Source organism: Artemia sp. Qi Xiang Cuo, chromosome 18 (genome assembly GCF_049724085.1).
Source record: "Artemia sp. Qi Xiang Cuo chromosome 18, ASM4972408v1, whole genome shotgun sequence".
Taxonomy (NCBI): domain Eukaryota; kingdom Metazoa; phylum Arthropoda; class Branchiopoda; order Anostraca; family Artemiidae; genus Artemia; species Artemia sp. Qi Xiang Cuo.
In genome coordinates, this window is record NC_142811.1 from 56,131,374 (window position 1) to 56,145,505 (window position 14,132).

Here is a 14,132-nt window from a genome sequence, read left to right on the forward strand (position 1 = left end):
AAATTGGCAATCGTCCTTTTCGGTTAACCTTCTATGACAACATGGAAAACAGGTCGTCCTTGTCTTGGCTGGGAGGACGTCATAAAGAAAGATATAAAGGAAATGGGAACTTCGTGGGCGGGTGTCAAAAGGGAGGTTTTGAATAGATTGGGATGGAGGAGGAGTGTGCGTAGCTGTGTTGGCCTCAGGCAGCTTGGTGCTGTGGTGAGTTGTTAGTAGTAGTAGTAGTATAAAAGGTGTTTTAAGCAGTTTCATAATGGCTAGAGAACTAATCAACAAACCAGACCATTTAAAAAATGTTTACAGTAATGATAACCAAAAAGGAAGACCAAAGAAATATTGTTAGAAAATTTGCATCAGCAACAATTTCAATGAGTCAAAACAAAAGTGAATAACAAATAAGCATCCAGTTTAAAAATAAGTGGCAGTAAGAATTAAAATGTAAGAATTAAAATATGTCACACCAAGTATAAAAAAAATATGTGGTTAGAAGATAAGCCAAAGGAAGAATAACAAGTGATTGCGAGAAAGCCAGTATCAGAACGTTTCCCAAATGAAGTGAAGAACAAAGAATTGTGATGTTAGAACACAAGCGACAGAAAATTCAGATGAGTCAGAAATAAAAAAGTGAAAAAGGAAGAAATACTATGTTAGAAGAATAATGCTATCACAATGTTTGACGCCAACAAAATTTAGTGCAAAACCCAGTACAAACATACAAAGATGCCATAAACTATGCTTAAGTCATTGGGACCCCTCAATGTTATATGTTTTCTCTGAGGAGCCCTTCATTTTCCCAAGGAAAAAGAAGCAAACAAAGATGATTCATTTGGAGGTTACTACTAACAATGAGAATCAATGTATACAAGCCGGCCAGATGCAATATATACAAGGGGCTTGACCTTGAAACCAGCTACATATTTGTTTGTTTCTTTTTCTTAAAACTGGTATATTGCCATTCTTGACCACAATGAGAACAATATATACAAGCCTGCCATATAGCCATGCTGGAGCCCAGCCTTGAAATGGTCTAAATAATCCCCAGTCCTTGACATGCAACAGGCTTCTAAATGTAGATTCTCACTGTCACCTGTGTTCTAAATGCAAGCAATTTGAGCCTTTTCTTGATGACATAACATCCAAATGGACCTTAAATTAGAAGTAGCGCCTTTGTAAAATTAAGTTGTTTTTTTTACCTTTAACTTTTGCCTTGGCTTGTCTTTTGTCAGTATGCCAAGCCTTTATTTCTTTTAATTGTTCTGGTGGTGGGACAAAAACTCCTTTTTTTTCCCTTTTGTCATTATGAAAGACAAATTGCCAAACTTTTGTTTTTATGTAATTGTTCAGGTGGTAGGACAAAAACTTTTTTTGCTTCCAACAATTTATCTAATCCAGGTTTTTGATTTTCAAAGGTATGGTAGGCATTGAAGACCTTATCCATGTCAAAATCCTAAACCCAATCATCATTGCTATCATTTTCAATTTTACACATTTTGGTTCTTGCTATCCCTGTCCAGGTTCATTTTCCTTGACTTGCTCACATGTTTGGTGTTGCATGTCTTCTAACCGTGTGTGCCTGCTCTTCATTTTCATATTTGACTTGCTCGCATGCTCGGTGTTGCATGCCTTCTAACCGCGTGTGTCTTTGCTCTTCATTTTCATTTTTGAGATGCCACCCCTGTTCTTCTAACCAAGTGTGTATTTGCTCTCAATTTTCATTTTGGACTCACTCACTTGCTTGGTGCCGCATGTCTTCTAACCATACATGTCTTTGCTCTTCATTTTCATTTTTGACACACTATTGTTTTACTTCTAACCACGTGTGTCTGCTCTTCATTTTCATTTTTGACATGCTCTAATTATCAGTTTTGCAAATCTTCTAACTGCCCATATCTTTGCTTTTCATGTTTGATATGTTTTTTTGGATTTTGATAACTTCAGACAATTTAGCAATGGCCTTTGTTTTAGCTGCCCGTATTGGTATTGTCACAATTCATGGTCCAGGTTGTCAATTTTCACATCTTATCATGCTTGATAGTTCAGGTCTATGTTCCAAAGGATCAACATTTATAGTAACTACAACTGCAAATTTTCGTTTTCTGGGCCTTCCAACAGACATTATATTATATAAATAACTGATGCTTTGGAAAATGAACAATCTTATTTATGCTATGCTTGACATTGTGTATGAAATGGTTTATATGATGTCATATATGGTGTTGTAAGAAATGCTTATATGATGTACTAACATAATACATGACTCATTTGCAAAAACCAAAATTAAGGCTCTTAACGAATTTTCTCAGACTTTAGACCTATCTAGATCTTTTTTTATGCGAGAATATCCCAAGATACCAATTTTTCCAAAGAAATTTGGAGCCGTTTTCGAGAAAAAAATACATAAATATATATATATATATATACAATTATTGCATGTTTATATACTATCTTTATATTTATGTATGTATTTATTTTTTCTTTAAAACGGCTCCATTTTTTTAAGGAAAATTTATATCCTGGGATATTTTGGCCTAAAAAACAATCTAGATAGGTCATAAGTTTGATAAAATTTATTAACACCCTTAATTTTGGAAGAAAAAAATATTTTGTGTGAGTGACGTCATTTTTATACACATCACTATCGGAATGACGTTTTCACCTCATGTGCAAAAATTGAAGATTTTTATGCATGGAAAAGTTTACATTAAATTGCTTAAAGAGCAAAAAAACTGGTAATCGAAAAAATATTTGTATATAGGCTATTTTGACAAGGAATTAAAAACCTTAAAAGAGTTAGCCTTTAAAAAGTAAGTAAAAGTAGTTCCTATTTCAACTAGATCGATCATCTACTTTTTTTTACATATCCTTAAATGTTTGTCAGTAATGTTGGTATTTGTATAAGTACAGCCTATAATCTCTATCCAGAACAATTAGATTTTCTGTCCTTCACTGTGGAACCCTTTTCTCAGTTTTCACTTTTTATAGCAAATATTGGTACATTTTATGATTTGACCTTTGCCTTAAGATCAGTCTTCTTTTATCACATCATCCTGACTAGTACAAAATTCCTTACATCAGGCTTTAGTCTGGCGTCATGCTTGGTTTTTGAAAAAATTGCAGTGCTTAAGCATGGGTTTGGACATAGATGAAGTAAAGGACAGGTTAGAAATACATGAAATATCAAACTGACTTGTCTGGTTACAGCTTTATTTCTTATTGTAAAAAAGCCCCTTGTTACCCTTTTTTCTAGGACAAAGAGTCTTAAAATATGAGGTATTATCAGCTGTAGAAGTTACTTACCATACCTAAGAGATTGAATCAAAATTCAGCTTGACTGGGAAGCAATGGATACAAATGTTGGTTTTGATGAAGCCACAGTGAAGAAAGGTAAGTAGCAGTTCCAAGAATTTTACCAATTAACCATGCATAGAATTTACATTGTATCTTTTTTACTAATGAAAAGTTCTTTGGGAGAATTTTTATTAGATCAGACAACATAGAAGAAATTCATACCCCTAGGCTAAGGTTACCAAATTTCATCTTTTCAGAGGACTCTTGGGATAAATTCATGGATCTAATTCCCCAACGAAGGGGGATTGTTTTGGGGAATATTCTGCATGAGCTAGGGGAATTTGTGGGTGAGAGTTCCGAGCTCTGGATGGGAGTTTTCCCAGAAGGAATTAATTAAGTTGAACTTAATCAAAAGAGACTATGTGCATCTGTAATGTCAAAAGGGTGTATTTTGAATATCTCAGAAACAGCTAAGAGTATTAGGTTGAAATCTTTCTGGACATGTTAGACTAAATCAAAAGACATTACAGACATCCACGTTGACAAAATGGCATATTTACAGTGTCTCAGAAACAACAAAGATAATTCACTGGATTAAGCAAGGTAAAGCAATTTCTTTAGAAAAAGCCAAGCAGTCGTGACTTAAATTCTCATTGCAATTTTATTAGACATGGCTTATTAGACAAAAAAACACAGTAAATGACTTCAATTTTACCAAAATTATCCAAAATAAGAGGAATAGGCTATTTAGTTTGTGACTAATTTTAGTAGCAGTCATTATAGCTGCAGTTGTTGGTGCAGTAGTAGTAGTAGTAATAGTTGTAGTTATAGTAGCCATAGTAGTTGTAGTTGTCATAGCAGTTGCAGTCAGAGCCATTGTAGTCAGGGTATGCAGTAACTGAAATAGGGCTGGTAGTTTGACTTGTTGTAGTAGTTGTATTTGTAATGATATTAAGCTATAGTGTCTGTTGGTTAGCTTAACATCCCCCTCAGAATGCCACGAAAATTTTGACTTAACACAATAAGCTGTTCTTGAAATATAACTGACACACCCTTTTGCCAACCTGCTGGAAAATATTGTATTTTGCTTTAATTCATTATTCCCTAGATGTTCAGCTTAATGTTCTTAACCTTTTTGGAAATACAGGATCAGGAATGTCCCTTTTCCAAATAAGAAATTCTTATGTAGAAAAATGACAACTTGCATAAGTCAAAGAATCTCAGAGGCCTTTTTGACCTTTCAATTATATTGAAAAAAAAACCCAGATATCTCGAAATTTGGATTTGAGAATGCTTGGGAAAGGTTGCTCTTGAAAGGGAATCTATGGCCTCCAATAAAATTTTGACTCCTAAAAGGGCAATATAATTTTTAATTTCTAATTGAAGGACCTACTTTGAAAGTTACTATAGCAACTCCATCTATACAAATTAACCTGTAGGAAAATTAGTCCATTGAAGTGCTATTCCTCTTTACTTTGTAGTGCTGTTATTCTACCTATGATTCTAAAGAAGTAAAATTCATTAGGTTTAAAGTTACACTAACAGTTTTGATCTTGTTGAATTTTGTCCTCTTTCTGAAAAAAAACAGAAAAAACATTCTTAAAGGGTACTAAAGCTAATGAAAATTTGAATATTTTTAATTTCTTTTATTTCATGAAATCATTTTTCAACAAAGTTTGATATGCGTGTTTTATTCTTGTTTTGCAATTATCCCTTTGAAAGATATTATTTTCAAGTCCAAAGTGCCATATAAGAACTTTATTTGTAACTTCAATGATTCATCCCATACTGAAATAAAACTCATTGAATGGTTATGTTTTGAAAGCTCTGGACTATGTTCATCTTTAGTCGAAAAGGAATTAAACGAAATCAGCCAAGGAGAGTTAGGCAGTAATCCTGGAAACATTTTCTCTGGAAATCAGAGGCAAACAACAGGTTAAGCTATAAACTTTGTACTAATGTTTTCATTGCCTATAAAAAATTTCAATTCTTATAATTTTAGAAAATTTAGAAATTTAAAAAATTTAGTAAAAAATTTTTTACTATGTTGGTTCTGAATGTAAATTTATTTCCAGTTTTATTTCAGAAATTGAAAACTTATTTCCAAATGCAGATGAACAGCTTTTAGGGATTTCAAATTCTAGTGTGTCACTTAAGCAGGAGGATGACACTTTTATCATTCCACCAAGTGCTTCTAGGAAACTTGATATTGGTTTTCAATCTCCTAAATTAGATGTAACTACTTACAAAAACGAAGGTATGTTTTCAAAGATATGTTTTCTAGACCAAAAAAAAGAGAAAAAAAAACAGATTGAAAGACCATGATAAGTCACGTTTGCCATCTCAGACTATTGAAAAATATTTTTATTTTTCTCAGTGAAAATTTTCTTTTTAATAAAAGCAAGGCATCTCAGTAACCAGCGTAGTCTTACCTTTAACAGTTTTCTCTGTATTAATGTAATGGAGCTTAATCTTTTAATTCAAATAGTTATCAGTTGATCCTTACTCATAGCTTCTTAACATAGACTGTTTAAAGTTTAGAGTGCATACGGATGGTTTTTTCCCATAAACACAATAAACCAATAAAGAAGATCAAAAGTCTAAATTAGCTCAATATTGCTTCCAAGAGACAAGGTTTATTCCTGGAAATAGCTGGACGTTTATAATATTAAGATAAAGTTTAGAAAAAGTGACTATCTTCCTAGAAATTATAATGTTGCTACAGTCCAGGAGTATAGTTTGGGAGGGTTTTTCGAAAAAAAAATTGAATAGGATATGAAAGAGTTTAAAGTTTGAGAATGTCGAAGATAGATAGAACAATTCTAGGAGATTAGTTTGCAAAGTAGCTGATCTTGGCTCTGGGTAGGAATTGATTCTGGGTAGGCTTGATTCTAGGTAGGAATGTTAGAAACTGAAAGCAAATTAATAAAAGTTCTTTTAATAAAATTTAATAAAATGTGCTTGGTAGCAACGAGGAGGGGTAACAGATATTAGTGATGAAATTTGAGCAATTACAATTTGTATTTCGAGTGATGAAATTCCATGTGATCCAGACGAAGCAGCAAAACGTAGTAAAATATTAACTTATGTTATGAAATATGAAATACTGACTACGAAAAGTAGTCAGTCTGAAGCTGTTCCATATAACAGACAATGTGGCTACAAACAAGAATCAAATATGGCTCTGAAACATGAGTGCCTAATGGTAGTGATACATTTGTTAAGTTCTTTTTAGAGATATTCCACTGTAAGTAGTTTTAGATACCCGATTGACAGACAGTATATCAAACAACAAGTTGTATGAAAAATGTGTTTTTTTCTTACTTTCTAGAGCTGTTATGGCATGTAGATTGAGATGGCCGAGACACATTTTATACTTGAAAGGAAACAGATTGCCAAACAGTGTTCTATTTGGTCATCTGTCTGGGGCCAAATGAAGGGTAGTTCGGAAGGGAAGAGGGCATAAGGATGGATTTAAAGGAAATTGGTAATTCTAGGGTTAAAGATTAAAGGAAATTGGTAGGCGGCAAAGAGCGAAGCTACGAATAGATTGTGCTGGAGAGGGAGCTGACGCAACTATGGTGGGCTTAAGTTTATTAGTTATGCAGTAAGTTTATATTAGTTGTATTATTATTATTACATTTGCATGATTGCTGGCACAAAAGGTGAAAAGGCTGCTCTGTCAGGTAGCTTCTGGGTGGAGGGGTGTGAAGGGTTTAGCAGGGACTTTGTTTTCACCAAAATTTAGATGAGATACATAAATTTCCTTCTTACTTATATGCATAGTTTTTTGTCTTCTTTTTTCACGGGAGGTATTCTTCTCCCCTGGCCACCCCATGAAGTCAGTGGAGCGGATAATTCTCCATGCGTATTAATAACCATAGTGTTTTAAAAGATAAAAGTATTTTTAATACCCCCCCCCCCGCCCCCCGAAAAAAATCTTCGTAAGGGACCCCTCTCCCCCCGCGAAACCTTTGGAATCGTCACAACTTTCGCCTAGTATGAATCTCAGCTTGTTTCTAGCTGACTATCATTATTTAAACTTTCGTATCTCAAATTCATTCCGTTCTTTTGTATAATATCAATTCGTTATCAGACAGTAGAATAATACAGTATCTCGAAAGAGGCTTAAATGTCATCACCCAATAACACTCGTATCCTTAGAGGTACCAGACGGAAAACGAGAAACTAGATATTTAACGCCCTCTAAGAAACTTAGACTTTGTGTCTGTTTAAAACTCTTCCATTTTCTTTAAGAAAATTACAAATAATATTACTATTATAACCTGTTTATTACCTAGATGAGGAAGTGGCAAACGCAACAGTCTATCATTTGTTTTGTTTCGACTGAGAATAAAAACATACAAGACTCCTAACAAGATCTTCTTTTTCAAAAATATTTTTAGTGTTATTGCCATATTACGAAAAAAAGACTAACATTTATATGAAAATTTAAAATCAAAGTACTCAAGAACATAATCTTCGCTATCGAATGGTATCTTGCGGGAAAGTACACAGATAACTAAGCCTCCAGAAATTTTGCAGAGGAAATGGATGCAAGGGAAAAACTGGAAAAAAGGCTTTACCAATATTTCTTTGATGGACCAACCAAAAAATAATATGAACTAATAGGGAACAGAAAATAACTTTGTTTTCTAGTTTTCCAAGAAAATTAATTAGCAACTTTAACCACGGACGAACAGATATAAAACCAAATAATAATTATATTGTAGGCTGTTACTGACCTAAGTCAGTAAAAATAGATAGATGAGTCTTATAATTTCATGTTTTGATCCTCATTGTTGCTTGTCTTCTACCCGAGGCTGCTGTCCCAGTGCAGCATCAGGCTGATTTACATTATCTTCCACTACTCGCATTTTCATTTAACTTTTGGCATAGTTTTTTTGTGTCTACTAATATTTTTTTCCAAGAGACCCCTTAAGTTACGACCGATCTCATAATTGAAAGAATGTGCAAGGCGTTCTTCACCAGCTTCAGCAAGATCTAAAAAGTACATTTGGTCATATGAAAGTGGTTCAAAGTCACCTTCAAGAGGATTGTGATGGATTTGCTGCTAAACTGATTTTGTGGCAAATTTGTCCAGCTACTTTGAAGCTGAAAATGTTACGATTATTCATGGTTACGTTGGATGAAGCTAAAGTGAAAGATGAGTTCAAGTTTCAGATTTATTGTTTTGGAATTCCTTAGAGAGCAAACAACATCCTAAAAAAGTCAAGCCCATTGAATTGAAAATTGTGGAGGTGATAATGTAATTTGACTAAACAATCAGCAACCTCTGAATAGATCACCTTTGTTTGTTACTCTTTCCTTGGGAGAATGGAGAACTCCACATTGAATTCATACAATGATGAAACGTCTATTTTAATTAATAGACAGCATCTTTGTAGGTTTATCCTTGGTCTTGTGTCGCAGTTTGTTTAAGTTCAAAATTGAGATTTTGTTTTTCTTCTAAACACAATATTTCTTTCTTCTACACTCATTTTTGAGTTGTTCTGATGTTTGCTTTCGCTTGTTTTCTAACAGAATTATTCTTTGTTCCTCACTCTCATTTTTGACACGTTCTGTTACTTGCTTTCGTGTGTCTGTTGCTTATCTTTCAACCGTATATTTCTTTGTTCTTCACTTTCGGTTATCATTAATCAGACATTTGTTCAATGTCTTTTGCCTTAGCTGCTGGTATTGGTCTTGTCATACTTTATGGTTCAGGTTGTTAATTTTCATCCATTGTTAGTTTACATATCTGAGGATGTCTTCTTGATCTTGTCTCATTTGAGAGTCCAGTTTGTTAATTTTGAGCAATTGTTAATTTGTGTTTTTGTCCTCCAGGTATTGTGAAACTGCTTAAAGCCTTTTGTAAAGATACTCATTATACTAAGGGTTTTATAGTTAGTTACGTTTCTTGTATAGTTTTTCATGTGTCATAGATGCTAAAAATGATACGAGAATGTCATAGATGCTCGTACTATCACTCCTGAGGCAACAAGACGTACTTAGGCTCTTGAAACATGCTCAAATTTTTTTGCGTGTCTTTTCCCAAAGTTAAGGTTCTTGACGAGTTTTGTCAAAGTTTTGACCTGTTTAGATTTCTTTTTTTTTCTGGTCAGAAAATAACTCGGTAACTGTTTTCCAATAAGAATATGGAGGCGTTTTCGGGAATTTTTTTTTTAATAGATGAATTAACAGTTATTGCTCTTTTAAATACATTTAAACGAGCAATAATTGTTTATTTATTTATTTACTTTTTCTTGAAAATTACTTAATTTTTGTCACAGGCATTTTCTGGCCTGAAAAAAAAACGATCTAGATAGGTGATGAGTTTGAGAAGTGTCGTTTAGAGACTTAATTTTGTAGGGGGAATCATATGAATTATGTCATATTGTAAGCAAATTTCAATGGCAAAAATTGCATCATATCCGGCCCAGGAGGGACCGCGTCGTTTTTATTAGGTATGACGCATGCAAAATTACACAAGATGGCAAAGTGGTTTGCAGAAAATTACAGTTGAATAAGGAACGTGTTGTTTTACTGTCTTCAAATATAGAACGAGGAAGTAATATTTAGTATCTATTACATGTGCAAAATTACACAAAATGAGAAATGACTCAGAACAGCTTAAGAAAAAGACATGAAGTAAGAAACAGCAACAAATAATAAGGGACGAAATGAAAATGCGACTTAAACTAAAGAATTGCGCGATCATTACGCTATTTTGGAGTTTCAATATTTCAGAAAATTTTAAGCGAATAAAGAACGTGTTATTTTAGCGTCCGTAAAGAATTAGCAGGTAGGAGGAATTGAATTCCTGACAGAATTTCTTAATTCAACTGAAAAAAGTCAGAGGAAATGACGAACGAAAATGAAGGCCAAACGAGATCTGCGGCTAGAAGCCATTTGAAAACCAATATCACAGCGAATGTTTTGACTTTCGTAACTTTAATAAATCAAATAATATTAACATTTTGATTACTAAATATCATTATATGTATATTAAACTGACAATGCACTTTCATTTGTAATTTTTTCATCAAAGTGCAAATTATGTTCTGGACTGGGGAAGCCATAGGAGTTTTACGCCGAACTTATGTTAATTTCTGCTCGTTTTAAGTTTGACTCGGTTGTTTATTGTAATTTCTGTTCGTTTTGGGTTTCATTTATTTATTGATGCTGATTTGTGGTAGTTTCACGCTTGGTAGACTGTTTGATTTTATTTTTGCTTATTTTTGGTTTAATAGAGTTTTTTACTTTTCTTTGAAAAACTTGTTTTATGGAAATTGTTTATTTAATTAATTGCTGTTCGTTTTATATTGACATAGTCTTTTCAGGGAAAAAGAAAATAATACTTTAAATCTTTTCATTTTTTTTAAGACTTTATAATTTGGCCTGCTATTTGTATGCTGGAGAAAAATTTTTCAGCAAGTTTTAACAACATGCACCTTTTTAAAAATCAGGACGAAACTAGTAGTGTTTAATTTAGTTTCTTATCTCCTCTAGTTGACCTGAAATAGAAAACTTGATACCATCCGCAAAAAAATATGTTTACTTTCTTTGATAGCTTGGATACACTTATACTATTTTGATTTGGTTAAATTTTACGAGCAGAAGTAGCCCCGAAAGTTTGAAAATAATGCTCTCAGTCGTTCTTGGGATACTGCTGAGATGCCTTATTGGGAATTAGCATTAACACAGTGCATTTTGATTTCATCTTAAAGCAACATTTCTGCTCGTTTTGAGTTAGACTCGGTTATTTATTGTAATTTCTGTTCGTTTTGGGTTTCATTTATTTATTGATGCTGATTTGTGGTAGTTTCACGCTTGGTAGACTGTTTAATTTTATTTTTCCTTATTCTTGGTTTAATGGAGTTCTTTACTTTTCTTTGAAATAATCATTTTGTGGAAAGTTTTTTTAATTAACTTCTTTTCGCTTTATATTTACATAGTCTTTTCAGGGAAAAAGAAAATAATAGTTTAAATCTTTTCTTTTTTAAGACTTTATAGATTGGCCTGCTATTTGTATGCTGGAGAAAGTTTTTCAGCAATTTTTAACAACATACACCCTTTTTAAAATCAGGACGAAACTAGTAGTGTTTAATTTAGTTTCTTACCTCCTCTTGTTGACCTGAAATAGAAAGCTTGATACCATCCGCAAAAAAAATATGTTTACTTTCTTTGATAGCTTGGATACACTTATGCTATTTTGATTTGGTTAAATTTTACGAGCAGAAGTAGCCCCGAAAGTTTGAAAATAATACTCTCAGTCGTTCTTGGGATACTGCTGAGATGCCTTATTGGGAATTAGCATTAACACAGTGCATTTTGATTTCATCTTAAAGCAACATTTAGTTTTTAAACATAATGAGCAAATAGGAGGGTGGGCGTGGGAGCGGTATTAGTTGCCCTCCAATCACTTTAGACTATTGAAAAGGGCAATATCCCTTTCTATTTTCAATCGAATGAGCCCTTTTCCAAGTTCCTACGATAACTCCTTCGATACGAAGTGTCCTGGTCTAAACAAAAAAGAGAATAAAATAATAATACCTTGTATCCACATCGATCTTTAGTATAAAAATGCCAAGCCGTCCAATCACTTTTGACTATTAAAATGGGCACTAGCCCTTACAATTTCCAATCGAATGGGCCCTTTTTGAGTTTCTACGACAACGCTTTCTATAAACACCTTATATGCCCCCAGGGCATAAATTACAACCATTGCACTGAGGGCTGTGAGGGGGTTGTCATCCTCAAACACCTAATTTCCTGAACTTTCAACTACGTTAAACAAGATGGCTATCTCAAAATTTTGATTGGATGTGTTTAGGGACATGGTGGGCGTGAGAGGGTGTTAGTTGCTCTCAAAACGTTTTCAACTATTAAAAAAGGCACTAGCCCTTTCAATTTTTAATCGAATGAGTCATTTTGAAGTTTCTAGGACAACGCTTTCAATAAAATCCTTAAATGCCCCCAGAGCTTTACCTACAACCCTTGCCCTGACGGCTGGGGGGGGGTCATCCTAAAAGACCTAGTTTCCTGAACTTTCAACTGCGTTGAACAAAATTGCTATCTCAAAATTTTGATTGGATGTGTTTGGGGAAAAGGTGGGCGTGAGAGGGGGGTTAGTTGCCCTCCAATCACTTTCTACTATTTCAAAGGGCACTAGCCCTTTGAAATTCGAATTGAATGAGCCCTTTTTGATGTTTCTACGACAAAGCTTTCTATAAAAATCTTATATGCTCCCAGGGCATAACTTACAACCCTTGCCCAGCGGGCTGTGGAGGAGTGTCATCCTTAAAAACGTAATTTCTACCTCGAAATCAGCTACGCTGGACAAAATTGCTATCTTAAAATTTTGATTGGATGTATTTGGGGAAATGGTGGGCTTTGAAGGGGTGTTAGTTGCCTTCCAATCACTTTTGACAATTATAAAGGGCACAAGCTATTCCAACTTCTAATTGAGGGATTCGTTTTCCAAGGTTCTATGACGGTTCCTTCAATACGAAGTGGTATGAAGAAAAAAAATAAATAAGTAATTTATTGTGCCAACATCGTTCTTTACTTAGGCAGCGCTATTACGCTGCCTATGATTAGCCATGTCTTGATGCCTGCAAAATACCTAGATTTTAATTCAAAATCAACGAAGCCGAAGGCCTCGACAGAGTCTGTTGATTTTGAATTAAAATCTAGTATTTTTCCAGCATCAAGAAATGGAAAAAAGCCAAGACAGATAGTCCGAGTGATTGAGAGACAATTCTGGGATAAGCCCTTTTTAGTATTGTATAAAAATGACGTTATTTCATTTGTTGATAGATAACTGTATCTATCATCCATCCATGTGTCATCCCTAGGGCAGAACTAAGGTAAGATAGTCATAGAACTAAGGGATAAAATATTGGATTGATTTTGGGTTGGCGCGTATCTTCCTGTTATCTTCCTGTTAGAATTATATGCCTTTTAGTATTTTTCCAGGGTGGTTGCATCAGACCTAACCTGATGCTATGACATCAAGAAGAAGATTTCTATAGTTAGAAGACAAGTGACAACAAGAATCAGAATATACAAGCCTACCATGTGGCGAGTGCCGGAGGCCAACCCCGCGATCGGCTGCATAGTTTTTCTTTCTTAAAACTATGGAATTGACATTTCTGGCCACAAAAACGATCTAAATGGGTCACACAGGCATCGGCCGCAGTCACTTTTTGTCACTTTTTGTCACTTTTTTTGGGACTTGTCACTTTTTGTCACTATTGCTGTCATTTTGTCACTAAAGTCACTTTTTTTGACGTTTTGGACCTAGTTTTTTTGGTGAAACAGTATCTTATAGTTGACCTTCAACTGTGGCATAATTCATAAAAAAGGTAAATCTTTTTTTGATAGTTTGGACTGTATTTCAAGACCCATAATGTATATGGCTGTGATAAACGTGGTTAGTGTGTGTGTGTTAAGATCTAGGTTTTTGCAGATAAGATGATAGATTGAATTAGTTCTACCATACCATAGCTGCCTATGGTTCTTTTCAGGCCCTTGGTTTACTTAGCACACTTTCTTGCCCGGTTGCTTAGCAAATTGACAGTTAGGCCAAGATTCCTTCTGTATGTTTTCAGTTTTAGCCAGTATCTGTGATTTTAGACCACTTCCTGTAAAAGGCATGCATGCCTACAGGTCTGAGGACGTCAAAATGTAAGATTAAATTCGTGTTTTCATTGGTTTTGTCAGTTTGTATTTGTATTAGCTTTATATATTTTCGAATTCCGTCCTAAAACCCATTCTTATATCAGGTTGCTGTAAAATAATGGGCAAGACAAAATTTTTGGAGAGCTGGTTCAGTA

At 34.1% G+C, this 14,132-nt stretch overlaps 1 protein-coding gene across 6 annotated transcripts in view; it reads left to right on the forward strand.

Moving 5' to 3' along the window:
* The window catches only part of LOC148941675 (uncharacterized), an 81,441-nt gene that overhangs the window by 34,092 nt on the left and 33,217 nt on the right, over positions 1 to 14,132 (forward strand). For 5 of the 6 annotated variants that reach the window (XM_089103916.1, XM_089103914.1, XM_089103915.1 and 2 more), the window contains exons 2-3: positions 3,251 to 3,387; positions 5,378 to 5,548. In XM_089103916.1, coding sequence (XP_088960042.1) covers positions 3,345 to 3,387; positions 5,378 to 5,548 — 214 coding nt within the window. In that variant the 5' untranslated portion in view covers positions 3,251 to 3,344. The remainder of the gene's footprint in view (positions 1 to 3,250; positions 3,388 to 5,377; positions 5,549 to 14,132) is intronic. The other variant, XM_089103918.1, reaches the window with a different exon arrangement.